Source organism: Protopterus annectens, chromosome 6.part0, assembly GCF_019279795.1.
Source record: "Protopterus annectens isolate FY-2018-M chromosome 6.part0, PAN1.0, whole genome shotgun sequence".
NCBI lineage: Eukaryota > Metazoa > Chordata > Ceratodontiformes > Protopteridae > Protopterus > Protopterus annectens.
The window spans coordinates 474,463,336-474,485,794 of record NC_056737.1 but is presented as its reverse complement, the minus strand read 5'-3'; the positions used below and the strand labels follow the sequence as shown (position 1 = coordinate 474,485,794).

General features: G+C 40.0%; 1 protein-coding gene across 1 annotated transcript in view; it reads left to right on the top strand.

The window, feature by feature from the left end:
• Positions 1–22,459, top strand: part of CHP1 (calcineurin like EF-hand protein 1) — a 234,686-nt gene that overhangs the window by 105,295 nt on the left and 106,932 nt on the right. Inside the window, exon 4 of the mRNA XM_044074206.1 lies at positions 18,519–18,646. Within this exon, the coding sequence (XP_043930141.1) occupies positions 18,519–18,646 (128 nt within the window). The remainder of the gene's footprint in view (positions 1–18,518; positions 18,647–22,459) is intronic.

The following is a 22,459-nucleotide window of genomic DNA, read 5'->3' as shown; positions in this document are numbered from 1 at the left end:
TCTTCAGTGTTTCATTCATTTATTTATTTTAATCAGCTCTGAGCACATTTATTTATTTTGTTTTTCTTTAAATTCTTAGTGTATCAGCTCAGTTAACAAAAGTCTGGAAGATTGAAGCTTTAAATGGCTTTTCAGATGAACTGATAAAACTGCAAAAATCAGATTTCAAAATGCAGAAAAGGCCGGCTAAGTGTGAGCGAGTTCAAGAAGAGCTGTTCAGAAAATGATAGACCATAGAAAGTGCCTAAGATTTTCTGCTGTACCACAAACTGTTAGAGAATACACTATATATTAGATTTTGAAAGCACAAATAAGCAACTGGATTGGTATTCCACAGCAGGATTTGTTAATCTAAAGGGCACATCGCGCATGTGTGTGTGTTTGTGTGGTTTGGTCGTGAGAAATCAGCCGTAAAGACCTGTATTAGTAAAAAAAAATGCAGTCATACCAGCAGAAAGTTGATCGACAATGCTGTTTCAGAAGACAAAGAATTATAAATCGGAGACTGCATGTTTGTGGAAGATGATTATTCACTGCATGTTTGTGGAAGATGATTATTCACTGCATGTTTGTGGAAGATGATTATTCACTGTACGTACACCAGGCAGAAGAGAAACCAGTTTATCCCAGCAATTGGAGAATGTCAACACACAGGTGTGGGATTTTAAACTGCTGTATCTAGTTGTCTTCAGAATTTTTTTCCTGGAAAATCAAAGTAATTTTGATGCAGAATAGGCTGAGGAGGAAATTAAAGTTTGCCCAGCAAAAAGGGAGCCATCAAGTAGAAGAGAATTCTGCTTCTCATTCTTCAGATAATAAAGCTCCCATATAGACTTTGCCAGTGAAACGTTTTCCAGTGTTCCAAAGGAAAATGCTTGAGAGACAACATACAAGAGTTGACTAAAAGATCCTGGAAATACGTTGGGCTTTATCTGGAGTGTGAGATTGGGAGATGGAGATGAACAGGAAAATGACCAGTGACACTGAAACTGGTGAATACATATGTGATGCTTTGTATCACTTTTCTGAAGTGTGTGTGAGAAAGATGTGACTTTTCTGTTGTGGGGGGACTAAAAGGCATATACATCACCAAATGTCATTGATATTTGAAAAGACATTAAATGGAGAGAAGTTTTTTTTTTCTCTCTTAAATACCTGCTGAAGGTAAATGTGCATTCCTCCAATTTGTGTGTAGGTAAGCCTGCAGTGTTTCTACATCTTGTAATAGAGTGTGTGGAGAGAGAATGGTGGACGCACACTTCATTTTTTTTCTGCTACTCAAAAGTAATGTGAAATACCATACTTCAGAAATCATAAAATGTAGCTAGTAACATAAAGACCTTCAGATATTTTGGGAGCCTGGTAAAGACCCCCCCCCCCCCCCAAACACCCCATCCCAAACTTGTGGCCGACGTAGACTTGATGGTTGGGTCTAAGGAAACTACTCTGGAATTTTTTTTTAGGAAAATGTAAAAGGTCAGTATAGCTGGTGTGGAGTCTTGAGTATAGGGTCATTTATTTCTTTAATGTTCTCGCAGTCTGGCTTCAGAGATATTAACAGAATGTCACTGTAACTTGTTTACAAGCAACAAGTTGGAATACATTATTCCGATTGTTTTCCAGTTCCTCACAATTGAATATCTAGTCATATACAGGTGTCTGTCTTAGGAATAAGAAGACATGATGTGTTTAGAGAGACAGACACGCACACCAGCAGCAAGTTGAACTATATTGCTATGTTTTTTGTTCTTTCAGTTTAATCCCAGTCTGACACTGAGGGATATAGAGAGTGCCTGCTCCTCAACACTTGAGTCACTATCCCATTAGTGATTTTTGGGTTCTCAAAGGTATTTATCTGAATTTATGGAGGTAGTTCTGTTAGCTTTGGACACAATTTTACTTTTCTTTGTTGAAGAAATTGTGTTATTTGGCCATGGTTACTACAGTGCATTTTTAACAAGTTAGGATATGTTGAAAGAATGCAGGAAAAAGTTGAGTAAGGCAAGGGGTGTTTTGTATTGCGTAAGATGAGGCTTCATTGTCAGGAAATGACTAGATGTAAAGGCGACCACCCTGGAGTTTCAGCACATTAAGCAGCTTTAATTTATCTTCCGAAAACCTTTTTATAATTAAGTACATTTGTCTCTCCAATCCGTGGTGGTGGTGCTGCAGTAGCGTTGTCGCCTCACCATAAGATGCTGTCCGGTTCGATTTTTAGCTAGAGCGTCTTCTGCGTGGAGACATGCGTGAATTGGCGTACCTTTGCTGAAGGTTGTGCGTCAGGCCTGGCAAGCCGGTACGTAAAAATCAACTGCCAATCATTAGCGGACTGGAGTTCCGCTGTGGCAACCCATAACTGGTAAAAGCCGAAAGACACAAAAACATTTGTGTCTCCAATTACATTTGGGTTTCTAACCATAGGATTATCCATCACTGTTCTAATTTAATTTTTGTGTAAATCACCACATTCTGTTTAAAGATAAAGTACAGAATTAAGAGTTTGGTTTTCTGAGATGAGAAGTACAAACTTGTGAACTTAATTATGCATAATATAGTGCAATTACAAGTGTGTTGTATTAAATTTCAACGCATTCACTCTCTTATCATAGTTTAGTGTGTGGATCCAAAGGCCATCAGAACTAAAAACTCCAAATCCTTCAGTGGAAAAGTACACTCTCTAATTGATGGTCTGAATTGCTGCAAGACTATGCTGCTAAATGGCAAAAAGTAGTAACAACCTGTCAAATGGTTTTAGTTGGGACTACCTGTTAACACCTTGGCAGATCGCTGCATCCCAGTCTTCCACCCAAGTGTTTCAGAAGCAGTCCGTTTACTGTCTGCTTTAGTCACATTTACTACTTCTACCATAAGTACTACACTCAACCGGTAATTGTACTCTCTTCTCATACTCCCAAGTTATTTGTGAATCTTGAACCCTTCTCACTGTCACATTGGTTTAAAATAATGGCCGTGTTATCTATGTTCCCATCATTGTTGTAAAGTGCTGTATATTTGAAAAAAGAAGTTCATGAGCTTTGGAAGTCGGCAGTAATCTGTTTGCAGGTAAAGTAGACCTTCAGCTGCAGTGACTGTCATCCTTTTACCCTTCTGTGTCCTACTCCTAAAATATCACAATGTTGTCCACTCCTGATTTGCATCAAAATTCACAACTTTGCTATGACATGACAGACTTCCTTTTGGCTGCCCTTGATGCAACCAAAAACATACTCTGAAAGTAATCATGGCGTTGTCTGTACTTTTACCTTTAACAAGTCAAGGAGTTAGGTTTACACTTTCATTCACCACCACTTAAGCATACCATGTGCCACTGGACATCTGCAGATGCTACATAATTCATTCCTACCTTGAAGGCAGATCTTAACCTGCCATATGGGATGATAAACTTCCGCCTAATGTTGTAGTCCTTCTGGGTGTCTGGCTTGCTTTGATTTTCTCTGTCTGAACGATTAGTGGAAACACTGGTGTTTCTAGGTTAACCCATTACACTGACAACTCAGAATGGCTTGCTTTGTCTGTTTTACCTTGTCAACTATATGGATAGTCCTGTGTGAGTTTAATTTGTTCAGGCCTAGTTGTTCAAATCCATGTCTGTGCCCAATATTCTCTGAAGAAACTATGCTATTTGGGAATGGAAGACTCTTCTCTACCTGTTCTTGACTTTTAGACTTCATTTTCTTGGAGGACTGTAGTGAAATTCCAAATAAATGCTTTTAAGATTATGTGGTTTAATGTGCGGGTAACTAATAGGGTATGGATACCATGAGAAAAAGTGCATGTAGATATTGCATAGCTTTAAGACTTCTGCATTGAAGTCAATAGTTGTATATATCACAAATTGGCCAACATACCATTATAAATTATTCAGGGATCAAACAGTAGCTAATGACTCTGTTGTATTAGTTATTTATTTTTTTTTTATATAATTAAGATCTTTGCTGCTAATGTAGAAATGTAGCATTCCAAAGGTCAATGACCCGAAATTAAGACAAAGATGCACATTGTGGAGTTTAATAGGAGGTTTTAGCAAGTGTGGCAGTGGGCATTATTTAGGTGGTTGAGTTATCAGGGATTTAAAGGTCTAATCAGTATGATGATTGAAGAGTAAGGTTGTATTTTCATTAAACCTTTTTTCAGTGCGGTTCCAAGTGCTGCATTAATGTTTAGTTCTCGTTTGAAAGCCAGTAGGCTGCCTTAAGCTTTAGATCTTGGTTTGTTCTAGTTCACTGGGAAAGTGTGGCTAAGACAGCGTTCTGGGGGTTTTTGGGTTCCAGGTTGATGGAACATTATAGACCCAAGGCTTTGTGATGCATGCAAGGTTAGCATATATGCAGGGTCGATGTAAAACTGCCTGTAGAGGAGTATCACCATTAGTACAGAGAATTTTCTATGTATTTTTTAGCAGATATTTCATGAAAAGAGTTCTACTAAAGCTTGGAAATCACGACTACCTGAGCAATTGTAGATCTAGCTTCAGTTTGTCAATTCATGGGTTATTTTTTGTGTGCTTAACTTGCATCTGTTATGATCCTAAAATGTTAGCACCGTACCCCTCAACCTCTTAGAACAAGAAATATGGACAAAGTCATAAGTAAAAGTGGGGCAAAACCCCCAAAATAGGGACAATTTTTAAATATTGCTTTAAAAAAACTGCTCTGTCAGCTTTGTTTGCATTAGCATGAATTTTTTGAAGGGTATGAAGTCTGAAACTCTGTCATTATCTTCCGACTTCAATTTTTTAATGATTTGCCACTAATTTGTCATAAAAAAACACAATTTTATGAAAAATGGACCCAAAAACCAGAGTTAAAAATCTGGACATTCAGTAAATATATGTACAGTTGAGAGGTATGATTAACACCCAAATGTGAACCAAATCCAGGGCTGCCTAGGTAGGTTTTGTTGAATTCAGTATTGCACAAATTGGTGTTTTGTTGCTGTCCTCATTGTTTGCCTTGCCAGAAAATGTGATCTTTGCTATTTCATACAGAACACCCATTCATTTAGGGAATTGCACTGTAGCTTGTTACATAACTTAGTTGGTGTTTTTGTGCTTTCCACCCTGTACATAAGGGTATTAACTTTTTTTCTTTTGGGTTACCATTCATTTTGTTTGAGTAATGAAAATGGTAGACACCCCAATAGTTATAACATACCAGGTAGTACAGCAGTAAGTTGTGGAAAAGCTACTTTCCTGTACAACTTCTGATTGTTGTATGATGGCATTTTGAACCTTTGCATAATATCCTTGTTGAAATCAGCATCCCTCTGTTTTTAACCATTTTCGCTAGAATGCCTTTGAGTTTGGATAAAACCCAAGCTGGAAGATTTACTAGTCAGAGTTCCTTTTAATGTTATCAGTTTTCCATTGTATATCGTCTTTTTTTTTAAACTTCTGATCAGTCTAGGTCCGCTGCAACCTTTGAGAGGTTATTGGTCTTAAATTGTTTTGGTTCTTCTCCCCTGCTGACCACAGGCTGCCTTTTCAAACCCCCTTTATACCAGCTCCCTTTTCCCCCTTCTTGGCTAAATTTAAAGTTTTCTTGCTGTTTTTGGTTACAAGGCTATTTTAGCCTAACCAGTTTTTGTGTTGTGTACTGTTTGCAGTGTGTGTGTTGGATATTATGAATGTTCAAAGTTTTTCCAACAGACTTATTCAAGTATTTGTGGGGAGTCGAGATCTTGTCCTTTTTCCAGTGTAGTATGATTTTTGAAGTTTGTATGTACAAGTTGCATGAGGTGTAGTGTGTATGTAAGTATATGTGTGTGTGTGTGTGTGTGTGTGTGTGTGTGTGTGTGTGTGTGTGTGTGTGTGTGTGTATATATATCTATATAAAATGTATGTGTGTGTGTATATATATATATATATATATATATATATATATATATATATATATATATATATATATATATATATATATATATATATATTTTTTTTTTTTTCTCCCCGGGCCTCCACTGAAAATCAACCTGTGTCCAGTCGGACTTTCCCAGTAAACACATACATACATATATATATATATATATATATATATATATATATATATATATATATATATATATTGGGAGATCCATGTAAAATTGTATTTACCGGGAGTGTTTGACTGGGCTGATAGCCCATTTTCAGTGTAGACGTAGGGAGAAAAGCTCCAAAACAATAAGAGATGAAAAAATTGACTAACGTGAGTAATACTACAGATGTGTAGAGTTGTAGGATAACAAAACATGATTCAGCTGCAGGAAAGTATTGTGAATAGTTAAAGGTAGATACAGTTGTGTGTAAAAATATTCATCTACACTGTTTTGCCTCAGCTGTCACACAAATATACATTCAGTACTACTAGTTTAATACCAGAGTTCTTTTCTTTTTGAACTACTTTGTTTCTGTCCATATTATCTCTGTAGTCTCTCTAATCTGAATAGATGTGTGAATATTCATATCTACAAGCAGACCTTTAGCCTCAAAAGAGGAACCCTGTCTTGAAAGAGCTCAGTAGTTCTCAAAATTGAAAGTAAAGAAGTTCTCTGTCTCTGGTGTCCTAACCATATTTCACAAAATCCCTCGAACTGTTGCATCAGATCACCCTAAATGAGAAGGGTAGAAAAATTTCCACAGCATTGGATATAACATGGAACACCGTGAAGACAGTCAACAAAAAGTGGAGAAAATATGGGGCAACTGACGTTGCAAAGAACTGGATGTCCCTCCAAAACTGATGAAAGGACGAGAGGAAAACTGGTCAGGGAGGCTGCCAAGAGACCTACAGCAACACTGAAGGAGCTGCAGGAATTTCTGGCAAGTACTAGTTGTGTACTACATGTGACAACAATCTCCCATATTCTCCATATGTCTGGACTATATGGTAGGGTTGCAAGACTGAAGTCTTTTCTTACACAGGAAAAACACCCAGGCCTGGCAAAAATTTGGAAAACAATACATCAAGACTATGAAAAGCATGTAGGGAAATGTGTTATGGTTTGAGCCCAAGGTTGAACTTTTTGGCCACAATTCCAAAAGGTACTTTTGGCGCAAAAACAACACAAAAGAACACCATCCTCACGAAGCATGGTGGTTGGCAGTGTCATGCTTTGGGGTTGCTTTTCAGCTGGAATTGGGGCTTTAGTCAAGGTGGAGGGAATTATGAACTGTTCCAAATACCAGTCACTTTTGGCCCAAAGTCTTCAGGCATCTGCTAGAAAGCTGAATATTGAGGAATTTCACCTTTCAGTATGACAATGACCCCAAGCATATATCCAAATCAACAAAAGAATTGCTTCACCAGAAGAAAATTGAACTGTAGGAATGACCCAGCCAGAGTCCAGACCTAAATCCATTAGAAAGTCAGTGGGGTGACCTCAAGAGGACTGTGCACAAGAGATGCCCGCACAATCTTACAGATTTGGAGCACTTTTTGCAAGGAAGAGTGGACAAATATTGCCAAGTGAAGACGTGCCATGCTGATGGACTCCTACCCAAGAAGACTGAATGCTGTAATTAAATCAAAAGGTGCTTCAACAAGGTATTAGTTTAAGGGTGTGCACACTTGCGCAGCCAGCTTATTGTACGTTTTTTATTTTTTATATTTTTTCCCCAACAGTTTGTTTTTTAATTGAATTATACAGGTTATAGGTCACATTTAATGTGGAGAAAGTTTTGAAATGATTTATTGTGGTCTCATTTTTTGATATCCCAAAAATCTGGCATTTTCTCAGGGGTGTGTAAACTTTTTATATCCGCTCTGTGTGCGTATATATGGATTTGCTTCATAATCTCGAAATACTGAAATATCAAATTCCAGTATTGAGACCATGAAGCTGAAAATCCATATTACCAAAACCACAAAATCTCATAAGACCATCTCGAGCGCACACTCCATAACACATACCTTCCAACACTTTCAAAAAAGAAATAATACACACACACTCACACATACAAACACACACATCTACCCTTACTTTATGCAGGGGGGCAAGCCCCCCTACTTGTATATACTAACTCAGAGGTCGTGCTAACACCAACACGCACAAAACCCACCAACATACATTCCAGACCCCCTTCACACAGACACACATCACACAGATACAAACACCACCATTCGCAACACTGACGCACTCAGTCTCACCTACACACCCTAACCCACACCTAACACTCTTGACACACTCGCAAACCCTCCCCAAAACCCGTAAAGAATGCACTCCACTAATCAGTACCGCGGGTTCGACATTTCTGGGTCCGATATTTTGCAGTTTCTCGCATCTGCAGATTCGACACTTTGGTCTCAAGATACTGAAATTAGACATTAGACATTTCAGTACTTCGAGATTCCAAAGTGTGTGTGTATAAAAAAAAATGTATATATAAATAAATGAGATCTAGATATACAACGTGTGTATGTGTAATGTTAATGCATTTAAATGTGTGTGGTGTATCTATGAGATGTATATAATTTATAGAATACCTTTGGAATCCTGAAAGACAAAAAACTCAACCACAGAAGGTTTTGACACAAAATTCTAAATGACCTAAACAAAGAGATGGCTGTACAGGGGGTAAGCTCCCCTGCACCCCCTACCCACTTGCTGTTCACATAAACTTAACTCCGAGATGGAAACACAGTGGGGAAAGGGCAAAAATGTAGTCCCTGCACTGCCATGATCTCTCAGAACAAGCTACTGGCTTTTTAGTAAGTCTTAAACAGTAGTAAATGAATGTGTTCTGTTTTTCGACCTTCAGGTTTTTAAATGTATCCCATACATGTATATGTGTTTGTCAAACTCAAAAGTAACTTTGTCATTTAGATCTGCACAAGTGTAGATTAAATGAGATTTTATGCAATCCACTCATCGTAAGACAGACAAAAGAAATAATTGCATACATAGACATAATTTTAAAACAACATATATAATGATACTACCACCCTTTTATAAATAAATTCTACATTTAAGTATATAGCTACATATATTCCTAGAAACACACACTTGCTAAATGTGTGTTTTTAGGATCTTAGCAGCAAGGTTCAAGTAATAGTATTGCACATGAACCACATACCAAGCAAGTACATAGCAGTAGCAGCTGAAGAAAAAAAATGGTTGGCTTGGCTGGGATTAATAAATGCTAGATAAAATAATCTCACAATGAATGGGAAGTCCTAACATCCTGACCTGTAAGTGATCAGACCTAATGTTTGAGTTAAGTATGATCACTTTTGGATAAAAACTGTCTGAATCTAGTCCTGAATTGAATACTGTGTTTTTTTACCAGATGACAGGCTCATAAACAGACTGGCTCATAAACGGACTGTGTTTGCAGGAGGAGTTGTCATTTACTATTTTGGTGGCTGTTTTAGGTTTCTCGATATATAAAGATACTGGATTGTGGGCAGACTAGTGCTAGTTATCCACTCTACAACTCTCACCACTCTGCAGGGATTTCTTATCTGTGACCGAACAGCTCCTATACCATACCAACAAATTGGATGTTAGGATGCTTTCAATTGCTGCTGCTGCTGCTAGACTGACAGTTCTGAGGGGTTTCAATAAGTGAACCCTCAGGAAAGAGAAAAATGTTGGTCATGAAAGTTTTTTTGCTGCTTTTGTGATTGAGTGAGGTGTGAAAACTTGTCTATCAAAAACTTAGATCACTGGACCAGTGATCAGGGTGAGGATTATTCCTCCAGAGCATCTTCCCTGAGCCTTGTGAAAACCAAGGCAGGACAACAGAATGTCTTTTGTATGATCTTCCAGAATTGGTTCTAGAATGGACAGAACAAGATTAATTGTGGAGGAGATTCCCTCTACCCCTAGGCAGTGCTATGCAAGTTTTCTTCTTGCTTCACTCTGCACGGTCCAATATGTCAGTATCCTCTTACTCTAGTTTGCCAGTAATGTGGTTCTGGCACAGTGATGGCTACTGTTACAGGTGCAAATGAAGATGGTCTTATTCCCCTCCCCTTCTATATCCAGCATGAATAGTGATTCTGGTTTTCTCATAGCTGTTGCCTTATCTCCTTTTGGCCCCTGTTTCAGCACAGATTGTAGTAGAACTGAAGAGCACCCCACAACCACTGCATTCATTGACTTGTCATGGTACCATGGCAATTTCTGCTTCATACATTGGCACAGTTTTCTTTGGGTCCTTTCTTGGCTGCAGGGACCGAGGTGGGTATGGATACTCTTGGGGTCATTAGGACCCTAATGTTCGGCCTTCAGTCAGTATTGAGAGGCTTGGCACTGACATGGTTTCGTCTCCGTGTTGGCAGGGACTGACCTTTTCAGCATTGATGGTTATCTCTTTTCCAACATTGGTGCCAGTCAGTGTTAGCTGCTTTCCACTATATCATTGTGTTTGGTGCGGTTGGAGTTCTCTACATCAGTGCTGTTTAGTTTTATTCTTAAGTGTAAGATCCTCCCAGCATGTTGAAGTGCACTAGTTTCTAACTCAGGATGTTCTGTTTTCTTATCTGTAGCTTCACATTTCCTGGCCTTTGGACATAGAAGTCAAAAGCCAGCAAAGATTGGTACAGTATCTCCTACTTCCTCCTCATCCTTGGAGCTCTCCTCACTGAAATTACCCAGAAAGCTTGCATACAAGAGGAAACATGTTTACTCCCTTCAGAAGTCTCCTGTTCTGATGTGGAAGACTAGGATGAAGGATGCTGCACTGCCCATGTTCCTACGTTAAGATATTTTCTGGAGCTTAAGCGTAAATGAAACGGGTGTTTAATCACCAACCTCTTTTCTTCCCAAGAGAAGATCTTGCAAAATGCTTTGTTTCCTCCATTGATCTCCCTGGTTGGTATCCCCACTGAACAGGATGATATTTCTTGTAGTCTGGGAGGCAAAGAAAGATCCCAGTTACTTTTGGAATCCTGTGCCACCTAGGTGTTGGAATGCTTTAGTACAGGTCCGGACAAACTGCGTAGACACTGCAGCAGCCCTGAAGATGAAGCCTTGTCCAGATTGACCTCCCAGTGTCTAATGTGTTAAAATCCAATAATTCCTGGGTGCATGAAATTGGTTTTACAATTGATTTTCAATAATCTTTCATTAATGCTCTCTTTTAAAGGGTGCTGAAAGGTAAGAGTTAAACTGCAGGACAGAGGGATAAGATTCTCAGACATCCATTTTGAGGTACAATAGTGGGCCTTCAGCAGTATGCTTTCCAGAATGGACATCAGAGAGTCCTAAATGGACAAAGTCAAGGATAGTGTCTCTTCTCATCTGGTTAACTGCAACAGTCACAGAATCCCAAGGGCTTGCCTAAGTAGCCATCTCTGAAGGCAAGTATGGAACCTTTCTTTTCACTTTCTTGCACCGATGGCCTTCCTGCAAGACAGGGATATGTACCATTACCAAAAAAAACAACCAGAAAATTGGTCTCCTCTACAGACATAACTGCTTCCTAGCTCCCTCCTCCCGTCAAACCCTTGCATCAACCTTCCTTCTCCCCTCTCTCTTGTATGGTGCTTCCCTATTCTCCAACCTACAACTTTGCCTCCGTTCCAAACTCGTAGCTTGTTACAATAAAATCTGCAAATTTGCAACCAATTCTAAGAACTCCTCCCATCACTGCCACTCCCTTCACACCCTGAACTGGTTTGAACTGCACAACCACCTAAAATACCTACAACTTACAACAGTCCACAAACTCATCTTTAAACCAACAGAATCCCCCTCTTTCCAAATCTCTAACACCCTACACACCTGGATGCACCCTGAGATCCAAAGGCCAAAACCTCCTGCATGTACACAAACCCCTACACCCACCTGGCCAACTATTGCTATCCCACACTATAGCCAAACTGTGGAACTCTCTCCCCATACCAAACCATAACAACTACAAATCCATGCTTCACTTCCATCTCGCCTCCAAATGGGAATGTCCTTCACATGCTCCCACCTAAAACACCCACACCATTAACTACACTCCTGAATAATTTTTCTTTGCAAAATTTAACAATATGTCGTCATAGGTCTTTCTCTTTACATATTTCCAAATTATTCTTTTTATTGTATATTCTTATACATCTTTCCTATTTCTTTTGCATGCCCCCCTCTAAACTGCCTTACACATATTCTCACCACTGACACTCTCAATTGCTAAGCAGTGTATCTATTAATGTAAAACTTATTTCCTGTACATAATAATTTTGATATATACTCATTATCTGTTACTAATGTGGCAGCTTTCTGTATTTTTGCCTTTTCCTAGTTTTACAAAACTCTGTACTTATATTTGTAATGTTGCAAATGTCTGTATTTGTATTCAGAGCTTTTCTCCTCGGGTCTCCACTGAAAATGGGCCACAAGCCCAGCTGGACTAACCCGGTTAACAAACAATCGATAAATTAAGTATATCCAAAGACTACAAAATTCTTCTTTCACACTCCTTCCCAGCCTTCTTCCCGTTATTAGATGATCCAGTGTTGTCTATTCATCCAGTTTAACTGTGGGTTTTGGATTCAACCTTCACATCTCAACCTTTGCACAAATTTTGAAGCTCTTCAGTTCCAGGGCCTGACTCCTCCCCTATCCACAATTCCCTGGTCCCCACCTTACTATTTCAGATATCATTTGTCACCTCAAGTGATTGGTCTTGCTTCCGAGGACCCCAGTATTTTTGTATCTTGTGTAAATTTTCTAACGGCTCCTTCCTTGCCAGAGTTTTTTACTCACTTCCAGCTTCTTTGTTTGATATTGGTAATAATTTAGGGAGTTTAGGCATGTGTTTGTTTTTCTACTTACACAGGTAGTTTGGATTGTGTGATTTCAGATATTTACCTATTGATTGCATAAATTTACCTATGCATGTGTGTGTTTTATTTATGTATATACAGTGGATATAAAAAGTATAAGCACCCCTGTTAAAATGCCAGGTTTTTGTGATATAAAAAATGAGACCACAATAAATCATTTTAAAGACTTTTCCCACCTTTAATGTGACCTGTAACCTGCACAAATCAATTGAAAAAACAAACAAATCTGTTGGAAAAATTAAAAAAAATAAACTTACAATAAGCTTGTTGCGTAAGTGTGCACACCCTTAAGCTTGTCACCCTTAAACTAATACTTCTTTGACGCACCTTTTGATTTAGTTACAGCATTCAGTCTTTGGTACACACCTGTCCTCAATTGGAGACTCTGATTAACCCCCAAATACAGTTCAGCTGTCCTAGTAGGGTTTTCCTGACATTTACTCACCTGCTACAGCAAAAGCCATGGTTCGCGGAGAGTTTACAAAGCACCAAAGGGATCTCATTGTTGACAGGTATCTGTTAGAAGGGTACAAAATAAATTTCCACAGCATTGGATTTACCGTGGAACACCATGAAGATAGTCATCAAAAAGTGGAGAAAATATAAGAAAGCAGTGATGTTGCAAAGAACTGGACGTCGCTCCAAACTTGAAGAAAAGACTAGAGGAAAACTGGTTAGGGAGGCTGCTAAGAAACTGCAGCCACACTGAAGGAGCTGCAGGAATTTCTGGCAAGTACTGGTTGTGTACTACATGTGACAACAATCTCCCATATTCTCCATATGTCTGGCCTGTGGGGTAGGATTGCAAGACAGAAGCCTATTCTTGCACAGAAAAACATCCAGTCCAGATGTTTCTCCCTTGGATAGGTCCGGAGCCGCTGAGCAGGCACCGGCTTCTGAGGGTGTTTTCAGGCCTCAACATTTTTACATTAAACCGCCAGCAACAAATACAAGGTCAAAAACAACTTCTATGTCTAAAAAACTGGTGCATGAGTCACGTGCTGAGGTCCCTATGCCTAAAAAAACAGATGATCAAAATGGCTGAGGATTTAATTACCTTGATCAGGGGTTCCCAACTCCCCCCGCTAAGAGGCCTAGGCAAGGCACTGATTATGAATCTTCAGATCAGGTTTCCATTTCTTCTGATTCCTCTTCTGATCAGGAATTTTTTATTCCACCCTATGAGGATTCTGATGCAGAGGAATTCATCCCATCTGCATCTCCTCCTGAGGATTACTCTTTTGGAGAGACTTTGCATACTTTAAGGGAACATTTCACTGGGAGAGTTGGGACTTCTCTGAATCAAAAAAGAGGCTTGGGGATTTCCTCCTTCTTCCTCAGCATAGGCCTTTGGCAATACCTCCTGTATTAGACATTGTTGATGTGTTCTCTGAATCGAGCATGGCTCCTGATTCCCTGCTTCCGGCTCCTAGTACGCCAAACAGATATTACAGGGTTCTTGACTCCCACTAATTTCTTTTCAGAAATCCTGCAGCTGATCCTGAGACCTGTTTCCCAGGGTCCCAAGGGTGTTAAGGCTTCTACAGCCAAAAATCCTACCCCTTCTGATAGAGATTCCAGGGCACTGGATATATTGGGTAAGAAGGTTTATACGTCTGCAACCTTGGCAATCAGGGCTTTAAACTGCCAGTTTCATATGCTTAAATATCAACACCATGTTATGTGCTTACTGAAACAGAAAATTGTTTATTTCTGATTGTGTGGAAAATAGTTACAGGATTTATTGCATTCAGCAGAACAGGTTGGAAAGCATACTTTGCAATGTGGTTTTGACTCCTTGGAGGCCCCTTGTAGGGCCGCCATTACTGGATCTATGATTAGAAGGCATGCCTGGCTCAAGGAGCAAAATCTGCCTGATCATGTTAAAACTTAATTGTTGGATGCCCCTTTGCAGCATGATACCCTGATAATAAGGCAGAAGAGGTTTTAAAGAAAATGGAAGACAAAGCTAAATCTATGCAAACTGTAAAAGATTTCTTGCAAGTGCAGCCACCCAGGTTCAGTAGGCACTGGCCTACAAAAAATTGTTCCTTTCCTGTGTCCAACAGAGCCACTCAGGGCAAACCCAGGCACTCAAAAGGCTCCAGGTATCAGTCACAAGGTTCTTTCAGGTCAAAGCAATGGGGTGCCTCCACCTCCAAATCTGGAGGAAACAAAGCACAACTCTACAGTAAGCAGTCTCAATGACTTTCCTCTACCATCTCCAAGCACTTATCTTTTGGCAGCCCCCTTGGGGGGGGAGAATTAGCACTTCATGCTTCATGCTCAAAATTGGCAGTTCATTACCCAGGACAAGTGGGTATTAAACATAATATCCCAGGGGCACAGATTTAATTTCCATACTTTGCCAATTCCAGACTGATGGCTGGATCTGCCACAAAACCAGTGGACAGAGGCCCAGAAACAAGTCATGTCCCCTCGTGGATATGGGGGCTATTCAAGCCGGTACCAGAAAAGGAAAAAGGACAAGGATTTTATTCAAGACTTTTCCTGGTACCCAGAAAAGACAATTCATGGCGTGCAATACTGGACTTATCCATTCTGAACATTCCAAAATTCAAAATGCTGACTTTGCAACAGCTACTGCCTATGCTAGGCAAGAATGCTTGGTTAGTAACTCTACACTTTAGAGACGTACCTGCATATTCCAATAAGGGAATCGTGCAGAAGATACCTCCACTTTTAAAGCAGGTTTTTTACATTACCAATTCTCTGCACTGCCCTTTGGCTTATCTACTGCACCCAGGGTCTTTACAAAGTGCCTGGCACCAGTAATTGCATTCTGCAGACAAAGAAACATTCAAATTTATCCGTATCTGGACGATTGTCTCATTCAAGTAGAGTACAAGGACGCTCTCTTCTTCAACGTCTGCCGTTTGTAAAAAGGCTTCTAGCATGCCTAGGGTACACCATAAACAAAAAGAAATCACAACTGGTACCCTCTCAAATAATTACATTGCAAGCTTGAATACAACTTCCCAGATGGCTTACCTCACGCCAGACAAAGGCAATTGACAACGCACTTCAAACAAATGGTAACAAAAACCCAGTTATCTGCAAGACAAATTCTGCAGGCTTTGGGGTTCATGGCATCCTGCATTCTGTTAATTCCATATGCGAGACTGCATATGAGGAAACTTCAGTGGTACCTAAAATGTTTATGGAGTCAACATGGCCACAGCCTCGAAACAGATTCCTTTCATTCCCTGCCTACAACAGGAGTTTCTTTGGTGGGCAGAGACATGTCACCAGAACAAGGGACTGTCATTCACTCTACCCTCTGCTACCCAAACACTAACTACAGACGCATCAGACTGCTTGGGGGGGCCCACCTGGCAGGGAGATGCATTCTGGGCAAATGGAGCCCAAACCAAATGCATCTGCATATCAACCGGAAAGAAATGCTAGCTGTTAAGACTGCTCTGACAGCTTTCAAGGACTTACTTCATCCAGGACAGCTACTGATAAAGACGGACAACACCACAGTTATGTGATACATAAACAAACAAGCAGGGGGTACACATTCCTCCCCCCTTTGCAGACTAGCCATGGCCTTGTGGAACACAGCCTTGACTTACCAAATACATCTTCAAGCTCAATTCCTGCCAGGAATGCAAAATACTCTGGCAGACTACCTAAGCAGAAATATTATGGACCCACACATGGAATCTGGATCCATAAATCTTCAGCATGTTAACACAGAAATGGGGAAGCCCATACATAGTTTTGGTGAGAGACAGATCTATCATTTGGACAAATTCTGCACAAGAACTCATCACAAAAAGAGCATGGAAAATTGATGCTCTATCCTTCAGCTGGAAAAACCTATTGGTCTATGCCTTTCCCCCTCTGTCTCTACTCTCCAAGGTCTTACTAAGTCAGACAGGAAAAAACAAAAATGATCCTAATTGCTCCGGGCTGGCGTTGCCAGCACTGGTACCCACTTCTAAGGAATGTCGCACCTTACACCATGGTACTTGCCTCAAACACCTAATCTACTGTCTCAGCAGAACTATCAAATCCTGCACACTCCGCTCCAAACTCTGAATCTTGCAGCATGGCTAATCAACTAATTATTCAAACCCCGTCTCTCAGTAAACCTGTGATGGATGTCATTTTGGAAGCCAGAAGGCCCAGTACTAGAAAATCTTATGCTGATAAATGGAAGAGATTATGTGCTTGGAACCAAGCACAAGGAATAGACACAGCAAAGGCCAATATTCATCAGATTTTACAATACTTCACTGAGATGCTTGACAAAAGGGCTCATCTTTTTCTTCAATAAAAATCCATGCCTTTGCCATCTCTGCTCATTACAACACAGATCCTCCCCTCTTTTCTCATCCACTGCTTAAACAGTATCTCAGAGGGGCCAAAAATTTAAGGCCACCCAGGAGAACACCAACTCCTGCATGGGACCTCCAATTTTTTGCTGGAAAAACTCACCCTGCCTCCTTTTGAACCAGCAGCTACTGCAGATATAACATTTCTATCTTGGAAGACCGCTTTTCTTTTGGCAGTCACTTCAGCAACACTGGTTTCAGAACTACAGGCTCTCATGGCAGTGGAGCCTTTCATCATATTTTACCTGGACAGGGTGGCTCTCAGGACCAATCCTTCTTTTATGCCTAAGGTGTTGTCCAGTATGGCTCTTAACCAGACCATTCACCTGCCAACATTTTTTCCAAATTCGCAGAACAAGGGGGAGTTGATTCTGCATTCATTGGATGTACACAGACAACTAAGATTCTACAGGACAAAATCTGTAAGTCTGAGCAACTACTGGTAGCATTTGCTGCAGGATCAGAGGGAAGGCTATATCAAAGCAGACTGTTTCTAAATGGATAAGCCACTGCATTCGTTTCTGCTATTTGCACCATGGTAAACCTGTGCCCAGGGGGATCAGATCCCATTCCACCAGGGCTGCCTCTACTTCAGCAGCTTTTCTCAGAGGAGTCCCAGCCAAAGACATTCTAGAAGCTGCTACTTGGAGCTCTGTTCATACGTTCACAAAGCATGATCATTTACCTCTCCTCTAAATCCAGGGCAGGCTTTGCCACTGCAGTCCTGCAGGGCCTTATAGCTGCTCCTAGTGTTTAGTTCCATCCTCCCATCCATAGCTTTAGGATTCTACCCACATGTAATGACTGCAACAGTGAAACACTAAGAACATAGTACAGTTGTGTACACTTACCATAAATGTAGATGTTCGAGAGTATTCACTGTTGCAGTCCGGGTTACCCATCCACCATCCCCCTTTCTATACCTTTTCTTTCCTTCACTATACTCAAAAGCCTTTGTGGTGTATTTGCTTTTAGTTGAAGGTAAATTTTATGTTTCTAAGGTGCATTTATATATTTACAGTTTTTGTATATATTTTTGCTCCCCATTTGGGGGGCACCTGACATCTGGGACAAGAAAAACTGATTAAAATGGTGTCAGCTGCATGTTTTATTCCCCTGATGACCTGACGTCATGGAAGAGAGAGCAACCGACGCAGGACCAAAGACTTTGTTATTCAGGCCGACTGAGGGCAACCTGCCAGCAGATTACCCAAGTGTAATGACTGCAACAGTGAATACACTCTAACATCTACATTTATGGTAAGTGTACACAACTGTACTTTTTGTAGAGACCATTAAACAGCTTGTATCAAGTTAGGATGTTTGTATATCCATGTTCCCTTGTGGGCACTCTATTTATTACGACATTTTTTTTTCAAAGGGAGGACCAGGTAAACTTCCGTGGCTTCATAAGGACTTTATCCCATTTCCGACCTATTGAAGACAATGAGAAGAGCAAAGACGCCAATGCTGCAGAACCATTAAACAGTCGAAGCAACAAATTGCTGTGTAAGTAACTACTTCAGTATATGCGTAGCGTCTTGCTGATCATCTTATGTTCAAAGGGTGAAACGTGTTGAGGATTGCATTTTTTGGTCATGTTTTATGGAGCAGCTGGAGAGAAATGTCCGTTCTTTGAGAGCATTGGTCAGCATAGCAGCACATTTCTACTCTATAAAGTAAAATTAAATGCTGCAGAGTGAATGCCTTCACTTAAGTCTGTGCTTCCAGCACGTTTGTAAAGACTGGTCCCAAACTTCTTTCTTTAAGTCTGTAATTTACATTGTATGATTCTTAAGGAAAAACTATTAAAATATTTTCCCCCTACATTCCATTGCTGCTGATGTTTTCACGTACACTGTTTTAGTCTTTAAGATAACTATTCCAGTTGAGAGGTTTCTATTTTGCCTATAGTTGCTGTTAGTTCCCTTGGTGAGTGGGTAGGGAGTGTTTGTCATGTGGTCAGACTCTTGTTTGGTAAATGGAGTAACAGTGAAAATCAAGAATACACCAAAACTGGACTAGATGCAGTGCATTATAGATAACCGAACTCATTCCATCCATCGGTTGGTGGGGGCTTGCAGTGGTAGCAAGCTGAGCAAGGTAATGCCAACATCCCTAGGAGCACCCAACTTATTCTATGAGATCTCCAAGCATTCTCAGGCAAGCCATTTAAAATCCCTCATGACCAGGGTTTGCTTTAGGACCTTCTTTCAGTGGAATGTACTCTGTACACCTTCAGTGGGAAGCACCAAGGAGACACTTCACAGGATGCCCAAACTATCTCCTCTTACCCCTCTTAATGTTGAGGATTACTGGGTGTACTTGGTTGTCTTGCCAACCTTCCCACTGTCACCCTAACTACCCCATGATTCATGACTGTTGGTGCAGATAAAGGACTTCATTTAGACTGATAACTGAACTTGCATAGCAGATTATTCTAAAACCAACTTCATATCCTAATTGAAGTTGGAGTCTTCTTAATGAGTATTGTAAAACTGTTGAAGTAGTTCAGCTGCGAACTCTAGAAAGGGTTTACATGAGCAGCTTTAAGATTAGCTTTTTAGGTCTGAATATTGGATATCCTGAAGTCTTAATTTGTCTTGAGCTGTCATTTACAAAAAGGCAAAATATGACGGAAAAAATTATTCACAGCTGAAGACTTTGCTGACCCTCACAGTAACGTACTTCAGTGAATGGAGAGAATGGTCATGTTCTATGCTACGATCCCCTGCCTAAAAAAGGCCAAGACAGTTTACAGGCCTTCACAATTAGTGAATAGAAGAGCAGGTCCTGTAGTGAGCAGTGGTAAATGTGAATAAATTTAGGAGGAATGAGTGTATCTGTGTGTAATTTTGTTGTAGTACATGATTGCCTAAGTACTTTACTAAAGACGTTGAAAAATGAGTACAGTGAATAAAACTAAGTATAGTAGTAATTTTATACAAATGAAGTAAAACTCGCAGTGAATTGTAATTCATTGCAAGCAGTTTATAAGGACAGTGGCAAAGATTTTGCAGAAATTATTTAAAGTAACAATTGATGCTGTTTAGTCACTCGGTTACAGCTTAACGAGTGACGCAGTGTAACACCCAACAAATCACTGAGCCATTACCTGATTTCAGGCATAAAAAGTAGCATCTCTGAAACGTGTAGCTTGTTCCAGTCAGCAGCGGCAATGATATGGGTAATGGCAAGTCCAAAGTGGTAGTGTCTGTGGTGGTTTCTGTGAATGCCCATGAACTCAGTGGCCACTGCCAGATGGCTAAAGACTGTCATCCTGTAGAAGATAAAGTCCTAAGAACACCTTAAAAAAGCAATTGTTTAAGGCTGCAGTAAAAGATGAATAGATATTGCATAAAGGTCTAAAATGTCGTCACCTGAAACGATGTCCCAAAGAGAAGATCCACACACTACCACTCCAGTCACAAAGCTGGTTTAGTAACCACAAAATCCACAGGAGTCTAAACCACTGTCCAATTGGAAGTCTGCATTCAAACAAGCTTCAGGGATAAAGGCTTCTATCTATGCCGGGCACTTCCACACAGACCATTCATAAAAGTGCTCACTGGCCAAGGCAGGGACTTCAGTATGCTGTGACCAGGAAGACTCTCCAGATATACACTCGCCACAAAACTCCAGTAAACCATTCCAAAGCAGCACAACCTCAAACTTCACATCGTAGCTCAGTGCAGAAAAAAATAATTAGGACAAATTTTAGAAACTAAAGTAGTGTAGCAGTTTTTGTGATTTGTAAACAAAAAAAAAAAGTCACCATATAGAGTGCCTTACTTTATTGGCATGGTAGGTTTCCAGAATCTCTTTTCCATATTTGTTTCATGAAAACAAAGGCAAAGTGTCCCTGCATGAGAAGTGGAGATTAGATAGAGGGAGATGGAAAGATAGTGATTTATCAGGGAGGACTGGGATTTGGTCTGTGAGCGCCTTGAGAGGATGGTGGACAAGATCTTGCTGGAATCTGTTCCTTTTAAGGTCTGCACCTGGTCTGTATGAATCTCTAACACTGTGGTTTAATACATCATTCACCATTTGGGAGGTTCTGTGAGAGTGGCATAGAACCACATTGTGGGATTCAGTGGCTTGGATTAACCCAAGAAACTACAGGCCATTTAACTTCATCTTATCCAGAAAGTTAATGGAATGTACCAAGAGACTGGCAAGATTTGTGACCACCAGCTTCCAGAAACATTGGCTTAGTTTTGTGGGTAGCCGGGCTTTCCACTGTGTCTTAACCCACTTTAGTAAGTAGACAAGAACACCTGCTCAGTTTTTTTGCTCTGTTTTGTCCCAGATGTTTTACCAGCATGTTGTGGGGAGGAGGGTAATGATTGGCTGCATAGAAAAATGGCTGGAGAAAAGAACAGTGGACTGATAAATGAGGATGCGTGTTGCATGGCAGGGAGGTACATAGCGACACAGTGGTTGATCCTATGATTTGCAGTCTTCAGTGTATTTGCAGACTTTGCATGAAGTATAAAGAGCAGGCTTAATCTGTCATCCTCCATTACAGAATTATTGATCCTAGAATTGGTAGGCTTATGTTTATTGCAGTCATAAAGTATTCAGAATATTGGGGTGTGAGGGTGCCATAATGGTTAAGGTGTTTACCTTGCAGACACAAGGTGCACAGTTTGATTCTGACATTGGGGTAATTAGCTAGGCTTAAAATGGCCCACAAGGGCAGTTAGCCTAGTATTTATCTATGAAACTATATTCTGAATCTGTCTCGCACTGTTTCCTTGTTTCTGTATTCCCCTCAAAGGGACTAGACTTTGGAGGGATTTGAAGAAAAGTTTGTCTAAGCCACCGTACAGCAGCTGAAATTCAGTGCTGAAAAATGTTAGGTGTTTCACCAAAAATTGGAAAACACAAAACGAACCAAAGGCATTGACTTGAATAAATCGGTCACTTCCTTGCAGGTGCTTTCGGACGCACAAAATGTGCAACCTTTATCAGACAAATACTTCAGATTTATCAGACATTTAAAAAACAGTACTTAGTGACATCATCACTACATAATTAACTATTAAAGCGATAACTCTCCCCTTTCCAAAAACATCCAATATAAAATATAATAAATACAACATTAAAAATCCTATATAAGATCTCTGTCAGTATTCTAAGTTTATAAAAATAATTAATACGTATAATATATATTTTAAATACGTAATGGCATGTATATACACATACACACACCATTATCAAAAATTTGTCCAAGTGCCTTCATTTAAGTAAACACTTGGAACACATTTCGTTTAACCCGGGGAAACCTATAAGCATTAGTTAATAGTTGCCACCAAA